At 48.8% G+C, this 18,144-nt stretch overlaps 1 protein-coding gene across 4 annotated transcripts in view; it reads left to right on the top strand.

Moving 5' to 3' along the window:
* The first annotated feature begins 1,315 nt into the window (after positions 1-1,315).
* Positions 1,316-18,144, top strand: part of UNC5B (unc-5 netrin receptor B) — a 182,773-nt gene continuing 165,944 nt past the window's right edge. For 3 of the 4 annotated variants that reach the window (XM_081567259.1, XM_081567220.1, XM_081567243.1), the window contains exon 1: positions 1,316-1,443. In XM_081567259.1, coding sequence (XP_081423385.1) covers positions 1,369-1,443 — 75 coding nt within the window. In that variant the 5' untranslated portion in view covers positions 1,316-1,368. The remainder of the gene's footprint in view (positions 1,444-18,144) is intronic. The other variant, XM_081567251.1, reaches the window with a different exon arrangement.

Here is an 18,144-nt window from a genome sequence, read left to right as displayed (position 1 = left end):
GAGGAAGAATGCCTTTTGCTAGAAGAGAGGGGTTGTGGGGCCAGACCTAGGAACAGGGGGTGACCCATTTGTATAATAGAGGGACAACCAGGCTGAGGGGCAGTCTATGGCCCCACCCCCCAAACCTGAGGCAAACATGGTTCCAGGACTTAGTGAGCACCTCTCTCCTCTTAGCTAAGATAGAAAGCCAAACACATTCCCACCCTCAGGCCTGCCTGGGATGCCTCCATTCCCCCACCCCCACTGGGAGCCCCCTTGCTGCTTCTTGGACCCATGTCTAAATGCCACTTGTCCCTCAAACTCTAGCTCAGAGCCACCTCCTCCAGGAAGCCTTCTTGCCTTCCCTGGCCTTCCCTTTCCTCGAGTGTCTGAGGCTGGGCCATTGGAGCAGTATGGCTCATACCCCTCAGTTCTCCGCCAGATTATGGGTGCATATCCCTGGTCTGACACCAAGGCACCAGGAAGCAGAAACCTGACAGCTCATTGGCATCCCCTGCCCTGCGCTCAGCCCCTGGCACAGGTGAGGGCTCAGGACTCGGGGCTGAGATGATTACCACAGGATCCCCTGGAGACCCCAAAGCAGGGAGGAAAGGGAGTCAACTAGATCTCAAGTGAGTCCCCGGTTCTGCTGCCTGAGGTTCTGGAAAGAATAAAATGTCCAAATCTCCTTTTACGATTCACAAAGCACTCTTACAACCACCCTGTGCATTATGCATTGACAACATTCCAACTTGAGGGATGAGTTAAATGAGGCTCAGAAGTCCCATAGCTGGAGGAAGCAGAATGGGCCAGAAGACCAGGTCGTCAGACTCATTCCTCTGTCATGGGGCCCTGTCCAGCCAGCCCCAGTCCCCACACAGGAGCAGGGTTTGAGCAGAGGCTGCTCAGGACAGCTGCCAAATCGTGCCGGGGAGGAGCCACCTGTCCTCAGACTGACCTGAGGCGAGGGGCCAGCTTTTCCCTCCCCATTCCCTCTGAGCGTCAGGAGACCCTGCAGGGTCCCATAGCTCTCAAGGTCAGGCCCGAGGCCCTGAGATCCAGGCTGTGCTCAGCTCACCCGTAGGAAACACTCTCACAAGTTCCCACCTCTCAGGGTCACATCTGTAGATATATGGCTGTCTGGGGGGCTGGGCTCTGTCTAGGTCTGTGTCCAGACGCAGGTGTGGGCTCGCTAGTCTTCAGGCATCCTGTCTGCTAGCAGGTGGGGCCCTGTCGCCCTCCCAGGTGCTGGTTTGGCCTGAGGTATCTGAGCACTGTGGACTACAGATTGTGGGCGGGGCCAGGTCTAACGGTCAGCGAGGGGGAGGAGCCCGCACTACAGCCCCGCCCACTGCACCTGGCTTCCAGTGGCCGAAGGAGCTCCCAGATATGGCTGCTGCCAGTGTCTGTCCCCAGCTTGCCACAGCTGCACCCCTTCCCCAGGAGACCCTCCAAGAGCAGCAGGTAGGTCTGGCCCAGGCTCCTATAAAATGACTGCTTTTGCCCAGGGTCCCTGTGCGGGTGAGACCTGGTGTGCGCTCCAAGAGCGGAGTCTCAGTTTCCCCTCAGTCCTGTGGGGTTCCTGCAACGCAGCCCCACTGGTCTTCAGAGCCCAGTGCTCTGGGGGCTCCTCTTCCTGGTGCCAGACACCCCAGGCTGGGGAGTCTGATGTGGGGTTCAGAACCTTCACTCCTGTGGGAGAACCTCTGCACTGTAATTCTTCTCCAGTCCGTGGGTCGCTCAAGTCTGTGGTGTGTGATTTGATTATACCACGAGTCCACTGCTCCTGCCGGTCTCACTGTGGCTCCTTCCTTACGTCTTCAGTTGTAGATCTTTTCTGGTAGGTTCCAGTCTTTTGCATGGATGGTTGTTTTGCAGAGAGTTGCGATTTTGACGTGCTTGTGAGAGGAGGTGCATTCAAGGTCTCCCTTCTCCGCATCTTGGCTGACAGACACCTGTTTTCAGTCAACCATCCAGATGCTTCCAATTAGCCATTGTGCACTGGGCATGCCAAACATTTGATGGCTCAAACTGCCCCATCCGCATGGCTGAGGTACTGCCACCCTCAGCCTGTCATCCATCATTTTCTGTGACAAGAACCTGGGTGGGGGCTCCTTTTGGGTCCCATAGGCAGCAGGTTTGAGAGGGGGTTAGGCACCTGGTGCACCCTTGCCTCCCTTCAGTCCTCCAGAAGAAGAAAGCTCTGATCATCCTGTGGCCCTTCACCTGCCCTGCTCCCCCTCCAGGTCCGGCAGGGAGAGGACGATCTAGTGCTAGTTCCTGGCCAGTTCTCTGGAGGCACAGCCAGCACAGGCAGATGCTGGGAGCAGGCACATCCAGAAGCATGAAGGAAAATCAGTGTCCCATTTGTCCGAGGACTCAGACTTCCCACGTCATAGACATGAGCGTTTCACCACCATCATACTGCTTTGTTTGGAAGGGAAACTGGAGGCCTGGGGAGGGAAAATCCATTTCCCCGTGACAGAGCCTGATGGTCCCCACCCCCATCCTGCGCAGCCTCGAGCTGCCTCTTGGCCCTGGGGAGGGTGCTCCTCACCCGCCACTGAGCCTGGAACATGAAGGGTAATTTCCTCCACCATCTCTCCCTCCCCCACACCCAGCAGCTCCAGACAAGCTTGGCAGCTGGAGTCCCAGGGAGCGGCTGAATCCATCACCGGGGTCAAAGACAGGGCCTGGGGTATGTGTTAAAACAAGAAAACCAATCAGAGCTGAAAATGAAAGGCAGTGGAGGTGTGAAGCGAGGATGGAGACTGCCAGACGGGACGCTTGGGTGGCTTGCGGCCCTGGGTGGCCAGGTGGTTGCTGCCCACACACCTGCCCCCAGTTGGTGGGAGCCCTCCTCAGTGACCTGCCACTCCAAGAAATAGGTGGCCAGTGGGAACCATGGGCCTGCCTCTCTCAACCTAAAGAACAGGTCCCTAGTCCAGGGCTGAAGTGACAAAGGGGTGAGGGAGAAAGAATTTCTGTATTTATCAGTCTGTCAATCCTCAGGTACCTCTCAGAGTTGGTACCCAGATGTCCCCTGTTGTGACACCCAGGCTGAGATAATCCCTGTTCGTCAAGAGTGATCTGTATTCTCAGAGACAGAGTCCATGTGGCCTCTAGATTCCAGACTCCAAAGCTCCCTCTCTGTCAAAGCTGGGGGTGGGTACTGTGGGGATAACTGGCCCAGGGAACAGGTGGTGAATACCTACCAAGCATGGGTCCCGGACCTGGTCTACTTACCATTTCATTGAGTTCAGTGTCACAACTGGGAGAAAGATAGTATTTTTGTGCCCACAGACTGGAGCTCCCAGTGCTAAAGTGATTGTCCAAGGTCACAGACTGTGGAGGGACAGAGCAATGAGTGGGGAGCTGGGGGTCAATGGGAAGAGACTTTCCCTGCCAGGCACCCAGTCTCATCTGCACCATAATCACAGTCCAGGTCTTCCTGAGGGGCCAAGACCCTCAAAGTTCAGTGCCTGGGGCAGGCCCAAGTACAGTGTCCCCTTAACAAATACTGACAGAGCACATACTGTGTGCTGGGCACACAGCCATAGTGGAGTCAACAGTGTCCTATCCCCATGAACATTACCACCCAGAAGAGTACAAAGCACTGAGTCCTCCCCTTAGTGTCCCCTCATTACCAGTCCCCCATGGTGGGGCCCCACATCAGGAAACCACATCAGAGAAGCCCAGACCATCAGCCCCAGGTCATCGGCCCCTGGTTGCCCATCAGGATGATCGCTCATCCAAGCTCCCATTTTACAGAAGGAGCGGGTGGGATCCACTGCACACAAAGTGGGCAACTGAGAGGGGCAGCCTCCTGAGGCTCCCGCCACCACTCCTGACAGGGTCCCCTCGCCCGTGAGGCAGCAGTGGGTCTTCTATTTGTTGGTGCCTGGCTGAGGGGTTAGGCTGCACAGGGAGAGAACTAAAGATGGGGGTGGGGGACATTAGGATGGGAGGCTGGTGCCCATTAAGATGGGGGTGGGGGACATTAGGATGGCAGGCTGTCAGCCTGGGTGGCACGTGGAGCCCAGGAAACAGAGTGGGCAGAGAGGCATGAGGAAAGCACATCATGCCAGGAAGCCAGCAAGGACAGGGCTGGACTGGGGGGAGCTTGGATGCTGGGCTGGGCTGGCAAGATTCCTGTCTTCAGGCTGGGGGCGGGTGGGGGGCGAGTTGTGGTGGGCTCTGTAAACTTCCATGGATAGAAGAGTCTGGTAGGCTGCAGTCCATGGGGTTGTGAAGAGTCGGACACGACAGAGCGACTTCACTTTCACTTTTCACTCTCATACATTGGAGAAGGAAATGGAAACCCACTCCAGTGTTCTTGCCTAGAGAATCCCAGGGACAACGGAGCCTGGTGGGCTTCTGTCTATGGGGTCGCACAGAGTTGGACACAACTGAAGTGACTTAGCAGCAGCAGCAGCAGCTGGGCCCTCAACCTCTCCCTGCTCAGATCTCCAGACAAGAGAGCAGAGCCAGGTGGCATAGTCAGGCTGACAAGGAGACCGCCTGCTCTCAGAGGAGGGGAGCAGTGGGCCCAGGCTGAGCCCCCGCTTCCCTTCTGCCTGGCCACCTCTGCCCCTACCTCTCCAGCAAAGCCCGGGAGAGGACCGGCAGCCACTCTATTAACGCAAAAATGGGTGGCCCGCAGCTGCTGACACTGGGGTTAATTAAATCTATCTCCCCATCAATTCTCATTCAGCTACTATCGACAGCCATTAGATGGGTGATAGAGTGACAAGGAAACAGTAATAGACTTGTCTTAACCCTCACGCTGTGTGGAAAGGGGGCACCGTGCTTGGGTCTCCCAGGAGAATCATCCTCCTGCTGTGGTTCCCAGCTCCCTCCCAGGTAGAGTTTGGCTCCTCAGAGAGGCTGTTCTTCTACCATCTGGCAGCCAGCCAGATGCACTTCACTTTTTATTCATTTTGCAAATTCCTCCTGGGTTTCTCCTCTGCACCATCTCAACAGGTAGAGAAGACAATGATCAGACTTGGGCTGCCCCTTCTCTGCACTCAATCCAGCCTTTCCTCTGTTAAGTCAAGCCCACCCAAGGCTGTCTGTCCCCTCTCAGAAGCTTCAGGCCAAGCCCAGCTCCCATAGTCCTGGTGGTCCAGGTCGCCCAGTCCCTCTGTGGTCAGCAAAATAATGTTTCTGCAAAGATGTCCATGTCTCAATACCTGGGACTATTACCTCACATGGCAAAAGGCACTTGGCAAATGAGATTAATTTTAGGATCTGAGGTGGAGAGACTATCCTATATTATCCCGGCAGGCCCAATGTAATCACAAGGGTCCTTACAAGGAAAAAGACTAGCAAGTCAGAGAAGATGTAACAGTGGAGGCAGCATCAGAAACATGTGATATAAGAAAGGCTGCACCAGTCATTGCTGGCCTTGAAGTTAGAATGAATGTGGGAAGACTAGGCAAGGCAAGGAAACGCATTCTCCTCTGAACCCAGGCCCAACACCTTCGTGTTAGCCCAGACAGAACTATTACTAGACTTCTGACATCCAGGGTCATAAGAAAATTAATTTTTGTTTTAAAACACCAAGTTTGTGGTCATTTGTTACTGCAGAAGTAGGAAAGTAATGGCCCTTATCCCCATCCTAAGTTCTACCTACAGCTGTGTTTTTGTTGCTCAGTCACTAAGTCATGTCTGACTCTGCAACCCCATGGACTGCAGCACTCCAGGCTTCCCTGTCCTTCACTGTCTCCCAGAGTTTGCTCAGACTCATGTTCATTGAGTCGATGAAGCCATCCAATCATCTCATCCTCTGTTGCCCTTCTCCTCCTGCCCTCAATCTTTCCTAGTATCTGGGTCTTTTCCAATGAGTTGGCTCTTTGCATCAGGTGGCCAAATAATGGAGCTGGAGCTTCAGCTTCAGCATCAGCATCAGTCCTTCCAATGAATATTCAGGGTTGATTTCCTTTAGGATTGACTGGTTTGATCTCCTTGCAGTCCAAGGGACTCTCAAGAGTCTTCTCTGGCACCACAGTTCGAAAACATCAATTCTTCATTGTTCAGCCTTCTTTATGGTCCAACTCTTACATCCATATCTGACTACTGGGAAAACCATAGCTTTGACTATATGGAACTTTTGTTGGCAAAGTGATGTCTCTGTTTTTTAATACATTGTCTAGGTTTGACATAACTTTCCTTCTAAGAAGCAAGCATTTTTTAAGTCACCCCAATTCACATCTCCCTGACTTCATACATGCTGTTCCTTCCACCCAAGAGACTGCTTCTGGCTAGTTGACAAAATCTTACTGTGAAATTCTACCCAGTACCTCCTCTGTGAAGCCTTCCCTGGTTTCCCTTCTGCATGGACAGCCTCATACATCCTCGTGCCCCCATTGTACTTGCACATTCCTCTCACTGAGTGCTGCTCAGTTTTGCATTCAGTGTGAAATTCTTTAGCAGAGAGTTTTATCCATCTTCACAAGCCCTGATCCTCTCACACATGACAGTTCAGTAAACATTTGTAAAATGACCACTGTAGGATGACCTGGTCAGTTTTGTGCTTTGTACGGAAGCAATAGAGCAAGGTGGCTGAATACGAGTTCATGCCAATTTTACATCAAATGAAAAACTCAGATATTAAACCTTAAATATCCATGCTGAAGTATTTAAAGTATACAAATATCTATAATTTCTCTTTAAACACATCAAAAATTAGATGGAAATGTATAGATAAGTGACAAAACAAGCTTAGTGAAATGTTAATAGTGTATCAGTGTTCCCTGTAAAATTCCATCAGCTAAGCTATGTTTGAATTTTTTTCATTGGGGAAAAACATAAACCTGTGATAATTAATTCTGTGTCAATTTGGCCAGGCTAAGGGATGCCCAGATAGCTGTTAAAACATCGTTTCTGGATGTATCCATGAGGATGTCTCTATAAGAGATGAACACTTATATAGGTAAACTGAGCAAAGATCTCCCTCACCAATGACTGTGGGCATCATTCAACCACTTGGGGGCCTAAATAGAACAAAAAGGGCAGGGAAAGATCTACATTGCTCTCCATTTGACCTGGGACATCCATCTGCTCTTTCTTAGGCCTTCAGCTCTGACTAGGACTAACACCATCAGCCCCCCTGCTTCTCAGGGACTGAAGCTTGGGCTGCAGCTACACCACCAGGTTTTCCTAGTCTTCACATGGCAGGTCATGGGATCTTCAACCTCCATGCTCATGTGAGCCAATTCTTTATAATAAGGATCTCTCTATATATACCCCTTTGGTTCTGTCTCTCCTGAGAACCCAAAAAACCCTAGAACCAGAAAGTCTAAGATCAAATCTTGATTCAACCACATCCCAACCATATAAACTTAAGCAAATTGCTTAACCCCTCTGGGCCTCAGTTTCCTCATAATATGAGACAACAGCACCTTCTATGGTGTTAGTATGAGGACTCAATGAGCTAATGCATGTTTGAACACTCAGGAGCACCCTAAGTGCCCAGTGCATCTTAGTTATCATGCCATCTCTTGATAAGCCTCATATTTCCTTCCTTGCTACCCTAGAAGGGTCACCAAGTGAAATGGCAGACACTTGGAGTCTCTTGGTGGTCCAGGAAGAGTTTCAGTTGTCACTGGGGACAGAGGAGAGAGAAAAATATCTGCCAGTCAGCATATTTTCAATCTGAATGAAGGGACTGAGTCTTCCCAAACTACACACCCAGCACTTGCTGGGCACTGCTGCTGCCACCTCCTCGGAGTTCTAGGCAGAGGGAACATCCCAGCAAGATATAAAGGCATCAGAAGGGATTCTGGAAATAGCAGTAGTCAGTAGAGATAACCAGACCCTGTTGAACAGAGCATCTGAATTTCTACTAGGAGCCACGGGTTCTGTTGGGGAAAACCATGTTGTCGTGTGTATGGAAGAGTTACACTTGAAATATTGAGAACGGATGGGAGGGTAATGGGAATGGAAACCCAGAGACCACCAAGGTCAACTAGGACACTCTTGCAGCAATCCAGGGTAGACAGAGTGGTGGATGGAAGATCCATATGTGACTATCCACTTCCCGATCTACAAAAAGAATTCTTATTCTTAGCCTTGACCCCAAGTCTGGCATTTCTGGTTCACACCTGCTATTACATTCAATCAGAGGCCTTTTGCCCCCACCTAGTACTGAGGTTTTCAAGAAGAGGAGTAATGTCAAATCCTTCTATATCCCACAGACTAAGTAGGTACTTAGAGAGTAAGAAAACCCCTGCTAAAATGAGGGAGATAAGTCTGGTGGGGTCTGACTGCTCATGAGAGGGGTGGAGAGAAGGAAAGGTACTGATTCTTATGGTTCAAGTTGCCACAGCCCCCAGGAGCCCTAGATGGGAGGCGTCAAGTAAAAGGACAGAACAAGACCATTCCTCTCCTCTGGGTTTGGAAAAAGATTGAAGAATTGAGCCCCTTGCACCCAAGCTCTGAGCCATCCAGGTAAGGCACAGATGGGAATACAGCCTCTGGGCCAGAGGAGCAAGAGACACAGAGTAATCAGGGACAAGGGTGCGCTTAACTCCTGGTGGAGTTTCTCTAGGATAAAAATGAAGGGCCCTCAGAGCACTGAGTCTGATGGTCAAGAAGAGTTCTGAGCATAGCCAGGGTGTGAGGTCAACAAGACAGACAATACTGCAGGTAACTGGTTTTAGAATGGCTAAAAAAGCTAAGATCAGGCTTCCTAGGTGGTACTAGTGGTAAAGAACCTGCCTGCCAATGCAGGAGACAGAAGAGAGGCAGATTAGATTCCTGGATTGGGAAGATGCCCTGAAGGAGGAAATGGCAACCCACTCCAGTATTCTTGCCTGGAGAATCCCATGGACAGAGGAGCCTCACAGGCTATAGTCCATGGGATCACAAAGAGTTGGACATGACTGAAGCATGCATGAAAAAAGCTAAGGTCATTTATCTATAGGTTCACGAGCAATTCTAACCATGCTCCTATAGACTCTGACCATGTGTGGGTATTAAGATTAGACAGCAAACAAAAAGGAGCTGGCTTTTAAAAGGTTTGCTGTATGTGACAGGACATACAGACCTTAGGGGACAGTCTGGGCCTTCAACCTATCTAGAGAATGGGGTAGTAGCTTAACCATGGCCAAAGAACATGATCCAGAGCATCTTCAGTGTTGTCACACCATGGCCATATTGATCAGAAACACTGATTTAAGTAGAAATAATAAGAATATATAGCCCAGGTAATGACTCAGATAACAAGAATCAGCCAGAATACCGCCTCCTTCCCTACCCCCCAAATCACAGCCCAGAACTGCTCCAAGATCCCACTGTTGCACCTTCAAGCACAAGCTGTAAAATTAGCTGAGACAAGATGAAGATGCTTTCAGGTAAGACACTGGCACATCCAGAGGACAAACGTCTAGACAGAGGGGCAAGTTCACAGTAAGTCATCCTTAAATGTTCACTTTAGTTCACCCCCTTTTACTACCTAACATCAACATCCACTCTTCCTATACTTCAAGGAAATGTGATACAATGGTTAGATACCCATCCTCTGGTCCCCTAGCAAGGGGAGTATCCAAGTCAGCTATATTCTATTATAATCCAATATGAGGTAATACTCAGCTTTATCCCAATCCTGTCATATTGTGACCTATGGACTAGAGTGTCAACTGTCCCCATCATACCTTACATAAGGTAAACTTATCACTGCAAAGAGGATAAACACAGATCATTGTAAGGACATTTTATTAAAACAAGTACAAGGCCATGGTTATTTGTGACCCATCTTCCAAAACAGACTTCATTATTCCCTTTGCTTTAAACTTCAGCTTATTATATGGTGGAATGACCCACACCTTCGTTACTGAGAATCATACTATTGATAGAACTGCTAGCAGAGGTTTCTGTGGTCTACTAACCCACCAAAGTATGAGATGTCTTGGCAGGGGATTGCCTGGATTGTGCCTGTACACCCCCTGCCTCTACTGCATAGAATCATCTTGTTTTCTTAGATAAGAGCACCCCAGCCAATATTGTAAACCACCCTCCTTTCCTGTTCAAAGTAGCAGAGAAATGACTACAGCCTTTCTCTACTTCTATTTCAATGATTGTATTATTTAGTTAAGTCCTCTTTTACCTGCTAATGCCTCTAAACTAGCAGAGTCCAGAAATGTAGAAAGGGAAAATTTAATGAACAAGACCTTTGTTACAGTGAGGAGTTCTCATTCTTTTCCACCATCCAGTGTCTAGATCCAAGCAACCTATCTATGAGGGAGCCGCCACCCCATTAGTCTCTGGTTTAGACCATATACCACACCGTCTGATAGTGTTCCAACCTCCCGGGTGCTGAATCCGAGGTAGCACAATGATGGGAGTTTCCATGGACCATTCCATAGTCCTATAAGGCTGGCTGCTTCTGGGAGGTGGGATGCATGCAAACACAAGAGGATTCCATGGGCTTCGGCCTATTGATTTATTCTAAGAAACTAGTTCCTTCATCAGATGCAGTGGATGGAGGATATTCAAGTTTGTGGATGGTTTTAACATACTTGGTGGGCAGGGAAAGGTAAAATTCCTTGGATTTATCTGTTCCAGTAATGGCAAATAGCTCTATGAGTTTGATGAAAGGAATCCACTATCAGGTAGCTGACTGTGTTCCTAAAGTTTATGTATTGATACTTTATCAGGAGTTCAGGGACATTGTTGCTGGCAAGTTGGTCTCAGTAGCTGCAGCAGCGGCAGTCCTTATGAGAAGTTTAGGTTGATCCATGCCTGGTCTTGATCTTGCTCCCATAATACTTCATTCATGAGTCTTTTAAGCAAGCACTGGGGTACTTGAAGAAAGAGGCTGATCAATCAGAGGGCAGACCACCTAGCTCATCTAACTGAGAACCTTCTCCAGAGTGGGGCCTTTGTGAGCATTCTCAAGGGATAGCACCACAATTTGGATATTTTTGAAGAATCTTACCTATGTACTTCTTCCCTAAGCCTCCTTGTCACTAATCATACAGTCTTGCTCCCAAGTCCATGACCGGCAGTGATAGCCTTAACCTTTTGTAGATCTTTTAGACCATGTGCCCTTCCAGGCAAGAGATAAAATGGCCTGCCCAAAGTCCTGCCTGTTAGAAAGACTTCCTTTTCCATGGTCCTTCAAGGTCACCTTGAGTGGGGCTAGAACACTATCTAGCCGATACTAGTATATTATCTACACCCGTGTCTAGATTTTGCTCCATGAGCTAGGAATGGATTGAAGTAGTAGGTTTAGTCATTATGTTAACCAAGTCCTCATGTAATTTAAATGTGTTCTTAAGACCTACCTGGACCTACTCTTATGTAGGACTTCCATCTGATGGACCACTGGGCATGCCTAATGATGGCTGGGTACATTACAGCTTATTCTTATAGACAGTATCCACTTTCTACCAGGGACAAAATAACAAAGTACCACTTCAAGAACAGTTACTTGCAGAAGGCAGCCCTAAAACCTTAGGAGAATCTCAGTGGACATCCCTATCAGGGTTTCCCAGGAGTTCTATAATTCACTCTGATTTGCTATAGACACTTGGACACCAACACTCTACTGGCTGCTGGAAACCAAGGGGCAGAGCTGTGTCCTGTTCTGGGTACCACTCAAAGTCAGTCTTTTTAGGTCACCACCGCAGTCAGGACAAGTATGGCACATGCTGTCTTCAAAAACCAAAGCTGCCTACCGAGTGTTAGACTTCTTACTGAAAAGAGGATGTAAGGAAGGCCCAGGAGCAGTGTGTTCGCTGAAGCATGGCTTTGGGTGACAAACCACTCCCTTTGAGCAGCATGAAAGATGCTGACAGACCAAGCTGAGTGGCCGTTGGGCAGCTTAAAGCCCATTGTTCTCTGTGACTGTTCTGTTTCCACATACCACAAGCTGTGAGAATCTCACACCTTCATACCAGCTGAATTGTCACTGCCTTCAGCCCCTACTGGGCCAGAATGCAGTCCATTTCCTTTAAGGTCCAGTTCCTTGCCAGCCAGTCCAGCTTGCAAATCTCTCAGGCAAGGTTCTTGGTTATAAGGCAATGAAAACCTATCTTGGCCAATGTAAACAGCGAAAGGAACTCATGAAGACTGGGGGTAGCTTGTAGAATCCTCAGGAGAGCTGAAGTTTGCCACACAGCAGACCTTTCTGGAGAGAACACTTCAACCCCACCAGTGGATGCTGGCTTCTCTAGCTGACATTGCTTATGTGACAGATGTGGCCAATTTCAGGGCCGCCTGAAGCTTGATCTTTTTGCAGTTGCCACAGTTAGCAGAGAGAAGGTTATCGTCCAGAGTCCTTGAAGCTTTGTCTCATTGGCTTCTATTACAAATCCAGGGAGAACACATCGATGGAGCCTGAGTCCTGTGTCTACATTCTACCTGCAAGAGGGGGCATCCAAGTTTGCTTCCTTAGTGCCAAGTGGGTGCTGTTTCCCACTAGGACCAAAATATTAAAAATCCAAGCAGAGGCAGAGGGATCAGGCAGTAAATGGTCAAAGACAGCCAGCATGGCTAGTTTATCTGTACAGCCTTGACCTCCCCAGGTTTGGCTCTCACCTGTTCACACAGAATGGAAGTTCCTTGCCATCTCTGCCACACCTAAGGGAGGGCCACAGTCCAGACTCCAGACAGATGATGCTCTACTGGTTTTCTGCCCTTGGGAATGCCTTTTTCCATAGAGCCACTGAGGAAGCATCCCTGAAGCCAGATCACAGCCACCATGAGAGGGCCAGCTTCCATGCCAAGGGCCTGAGCTAGCAAGGCCACCACCACTAGGGTCCCAGGCAGTGCCAGACTCTGAGTAGAAAACAGGGTGTGGGAGAAAAGGAAGGGCTTTATAGCCTGGCTAGTATGATACCCAGGGATCTAGTTTGCAATGTTCAGCCCTGCTCTTTGTGACCATAGCATTTCCTGTTCCACCTGCAACACTTCAGCCATAGCCACATGCTAGTGCGGAAGTAGGGATATAGGATATGTCATCTGCTGCTTCAGGGCCCATCTCTCCCCACCCCCAGGCCATGGGCTCACAAGTGAACCTCCTGCAGCTGGAGGCTGTGGTATGCTGGCCCATGCCTTCATGCCTGAAGGCCCTGATCTACTCATTCCTGGCCTTTAGCCAAATGCAATTGCTACATTTTCTGTCCTTCATGTTGGCTGTGGCCCAAGTCTTCCTACCATGTTTCCCAAGAATTCTGGAACATACAGAGGTGAAGCAGAGGTCAGAGCAATGGTCCTGGTTACTGAGTCTAAGTCTCCCACCATGGTGATATTTGTGCTGAGATGTTCTATCTTTTTAGCACAAGACTCTAGCCCCTAGTGATGCTAATGGATGCCCTTGGGACCTTACATGTGGAAATGGAAGGCACTGTATGGTGTAGGTTCGATACATGCAGAGACCCAAATTTCAGTGTACATATGGAATTTTTACCTAAATAGATGTCTGTGCACTGTAAAAGGACACAGGGAAAGCTTTGGGCCTCAAGTGAGAAGCCACTTCTGTTGAGTGTCAGAGTCTTGCTTCAGCACCAGGTTCACAATCTATGTGAAGCTAACTGCAGGTTCTCAGATGGAGTAGGAGCCAAGTGGGTAGCCAGGTATGAATCCACACTAGGGCTGCCAGTCCTGTGGATGGAGGTGACTTGGCTGTCTCAGTGTATCTGTCTAGAGCCATTGTGTGCACCAGCCTGGTCAGATGGGTACAGAGTTTGCTTGGACTCTGCTTGCTCAGTCACTTGCTTGTCCTAGATTCTACTGAAAGGACCAAGTCAGGAGCCACTCACAGAGAAGGCTGATGCTCCCAGGAAAAAAATAGAGAGATCCCTGGTTCTTGTATGGCAATTTCATGCCTTCTGGGAAGATCTTTTGGCTGCTTTGTAGTAGTAACTGGAATCTACTGATTGTTCAGCATCCTGATGTGATGACCAGCTGCAGGGCAACCATGATCAAAATGATGCATTGTGCTTTGCCTGCATACAGACCAAGGGCCTGCATCCAAGCACAGTGGTCTCCAGCTTCAATTCCAGCTCAGCTGCTGATACAAGTTCTGTTTCAAACACAGACACACTTTTGACTTGAGACATCTTCTACAAAACTTCTGCTACTTTTGTACTACTTTTACTTCTAGTAGAAGTAGTACTACTTCCAGTGCCTTCTCATAACTGCCAGTGTTCCAGGCCAGATAAGTCCACCCAGTGACCTTTCTTGTTCTCCAAAGGAAGTCCACAAATTGGGGATATACAAGCATAAGATGGCAGTACCTCCTTCCACCACCTTGGTCACTATGTTTAGGTCTGGCTATTGTTGTTGTAAAGGGCTGGTTCTCCCAGTCCCAGTCTCTTGCCTCCTGCCCACCCTCCCACATACCCCTTCACCCCTCTGAAAGCCTCAGGTTGGAGAAAGGCACTCCTGTGTTTAAGGATTATTGTTCTTGTGGTCTCAGTCTGGGGCTGAAGCCAGGAGTATGTGATAGCTTGGACAGGCTTCATTTATAGTGCCCTCTGCCAGAAACAGGTTCTAGATCTGTGTTCTAGACCCCCCCACTGCTAGGACTTCACTGGATCAGAGAAGACTTTCTGAGCAACACTGATCTTTCTGTGGGCAGATAGAGAAGTCAGGAGGCCATAGAACCCAGGAGAAATGCCTCAAGACTTCTTTCTACCAAGGTCTAGCACTAGTGGCCTATTTCTACCTCCCAGATGATTACATTTCAGTGCTTGAAAGCATGACTAGGACACCAAATCCTAGTTTGGTTGAATTTGACTAGTTTATCAAATCTCAGCTGGGGAATGTGAGATGCTTACATAGACCTGTCCCTGTCTTGTCCATGAGAGCCCTCTGGCTCAAGCCCTCCAAGGCAAGATTCTCTCTAGCAACCATGGATCATGCTATGATTCAATTATCCTGTGTTCTGTTCCATGCTTGACCAAACCTCACATTTATAGGGAAAACCTAGAACTTCTAATATTAATACTGTCTCAGCCTCTTCCCTACCTTTTCCAATTTTGCCATTTGTGAACAAATTCTCCCATCCCCAGAAATGCTGCCTGGATCCAGACAGATCCCAGAGATATCATCCCTTCCTTCTGCTTATCACCTACACTCAACTGATGCTTTCTGCCTGGGTTGTTCTTCCTACTTGAGCCTCAGCACATCCTACGGCTAGAATTGCAAGAAGTCTGTGGAGGTCCTGTTTCTACACTCTCCAGGCCTACCATGCTCACTGCCTGGGTGTGCTAGTTTAGAAGGCCAGAGGCAAACCAGCTTGTACATGGAGGTAGATCCATGCTCAGTATTCCCAGACACTGTTCTATTATACTTTGAAGACCATTCCTTTGGAGATATGGAAAGGGTGGGGAGGGTACAAGGCTCAAAGAGATACCAGTCTGTACCCCTTGCCCTGGCTATGCATGATATTCTTTGGACAGCCTTAGAATCTGGGCCACGATCAACCACCACTCTATCCCAGAACCCTCTGCATCTGGGCTTTGTCACCCTTGCCAACCCAGGCCAACCGATCCAGCTGCTGAAGCCCCAGGCACTGCCTAACCCAGGGTCACAAGAAAGATACATATGCCACTCCTGGAGAGCCAGTGCCCACAGCAAGGCTACAACTTTCTCTTCTTGCAAATTTAGGGAACTTCGTCTCACTCTTGGATAGAAAGGAAGGCTGTCTAGATGTAAAACTAGTACATTTGACTCACCTATGAACACAGACCCTGGTTCAAGGAGGAGACCTGAGGTCTTAATAATCACAGGACAGGTACTGGCAGCAAAACCAGAGGGGTAGACTGCCAGAAAGTGGGCCAAAGCAGCCTGAGGGGCAGCAGCCAGACCAAAATGTCAGAGGCAACAAGTAGGATATAGTAAGGAGTCCAGGTACCAGGCTGCAAGAAGAATGTTAGTCAAGTCTGAGGACCAAGAGAGGAGGGTGGAAGAGAAAGATGAAGGAGCCATGGAGAACATATCTTATGGGCAGCAGGGAATTGGGATGGATCCTGGTATACAGAGAATGCTGAGGTACAGAAAGGCAGCCAAAGGCTTGATCCAGGGTCCCTACCCAAAGCAGGCAGGAGTCAGGAACCTACTCTGGATGGACTTTTAGCACCTCAAGGTCAAGTTCAAGAGGAAGTATGCATGGGAGAGAATGAAGGGGAACCAGCAAGGTTGAGTAGAAGATGAAAACCTAAGCCATGTTTCCCCTCAGAGAGACCCTGCCATATACAATGTCGTTTGTTGAGCAGATACGGCCCTGTGAGCCATTGTGTACCTGAGTGTGTATTCCTGCTTCCAATTAGAAGGTAAGCTGGGGGGGTGTCCAGCCCTGCAAGAGGCTATGCAAGGTGCAGGCACTCCCCAACTTATGCACAAAGCTTCTCAGAGATGCTCTTCCCTGGGGAGAAATGCAATTCTGAGCCCTGAATCAGAGCTTTCTGGTAAGCCTCCCATGCTGAGTTTAGGCTTTACCTGGTACATACCTGTTACAGCCCAGGGATGTCACATACTACTATGACCTGTCATTCTTTACTCTGAGCTCCCTAAAGGCAGAGATTTGGCTCTCTTACACTCCAGGCCATGACAAAGCAGATGTCCGGTAGTTGTGTGTGCAGTTTCTATAGAAGATAGACCTCCCCAGGAAGTTTCTCAGGTTGAAGAGACAAGCAGGTCCCTAGGTGATGTGTTATAGGGTGACAGACTTGGAAGGTCTGTGGGACAGATGTATAAGGAGGCTTCCTAAGTGACCTTGGCTGTTGATCCAAGCAAAGTAAAGTAGGACAGAACAACTCCTGGAATAACTATGGCAGGACAGTTGTGACCAGGCTATGGGCCAACTCTGGTCTCTGTCCAAGGGAAGACCAAGTGTTTGCCTTCTGTGATCTTCTGGTCAAGGTGTATTCTTGGAGTCTCATCTTCTCTAATGGACTAAAGCAACAGTATTAAGGGACTGTGGTCTCCTCATGATTTCTACTAGCACCAAGCATGCCAAATTCATGGTCTACTGCTTAGGTGATATTCCATATACACAGCTGCATGACAAGTGGCAAGATCTTCCTACATAAGAATTCTAAAGTAACCCCTGGGGCCAAGAGTTCTTAAGAGACATGACCTGGGAAAAGAGGCAGGAAAGAGAGGTGCTTACACAAGTAAATTTAGTGAAGGGGTGGCCCTGACAAATTCCAGCTCCATTTATTTCTTTCAGCCAGAACCTGACCTACATGTCTAAGGTGAAAGGTAAACAGATTTAATTAGTTAGATTTATAGACCTTAGATGCCTAACCCACTAGATTATGAGCAACAGATGAAAACTAGGACTCAGAGGCAGGAGAGGAAAAACAGCTTGAAGAGAAACCACCAGCCCAACTGGGATCCAAATGGACCTCATGAGACAAGTCCCAGTGCCTGGCATAGCTGTGAGACAACACACAAGCAGACAAAGTGCCCAGATGCAAGAGCCATGGCTGCCATTGCCTTCATCTCCATGGTTGGCATGAACAGAGGTCTCAGGTTAAAGGGAAGGTGAACAAGTTCAAGAGAACCAGGAAGAAGGTTCTGAAGACAATCTTCCACATACAGCATTGAGCGGGCCAGAAGCCAGGATGCTCATAGCCTGGTTCCCCAGATGCCACTACCTACTGCAGTTAAACTCTGAAGAGATGGGAAATGAGTGAGAAAAAGCACTGGGTCAAGTCCTGAACTGTAATAAGGCCCCGCTTTCCATCTAGATTCTAGAACAAGTTCTCTCCAAGTTGGCTCCTGGGCATCCTGGAGATGCCTGCCTCAGACTATGTGTGGCTTGTTTCCCAGGTATCTACCTTGGTCCCTGGCCTCAGACATCCACCAAGGCAGATCCCAGAAGGCTTCCATGGGGTAAGATCAGCAGCCAGCTTCTAACTAGCCCCTCTATATCATTAACACAGTGACAGAAGCTTAAGGGAAAGTCTAATGCAAACACTTCTTTCTCAGGAGGCTTATTTTAATAAGATGTCCTTCTCTAGCTTCAGCTTACCTGCTGCTGGATACTTTCTATCCATAGTTATAGGGTCTAGTTTAGAATCTGCTTCTAAACTAGACCTTCTATCATTGTTTTTTAAGACATAACTGAGCAGCCCATTCTCCATCTCACTTTGTGTGCCCCAATCTTATAATCCTCCCCTACCTTGATATTCTTCCTGAGGGCTCCAG

Source organism: Giraffa tippelskirchi, chromosome 2, assembly GCF_054371585.1.
Source record: "Giraffa tippelskirchi isolate mGirTip1 chromosome 2, T2T-mGirTip1v1.2.pri, whole genome shotgun sequence".
Taxonomy (NCBI): Eukaryota; Metazoa; Chordata; class Mammalia; order Artiodactyla; family Giraffidae; genus Giraffa; species Giraffa tippelskirchi.
The sequence above is the reverse complement of the archived record's forward strand: the minus strand, read 5'-3'. Positions and strand labels throughout refer to the sequence as shown.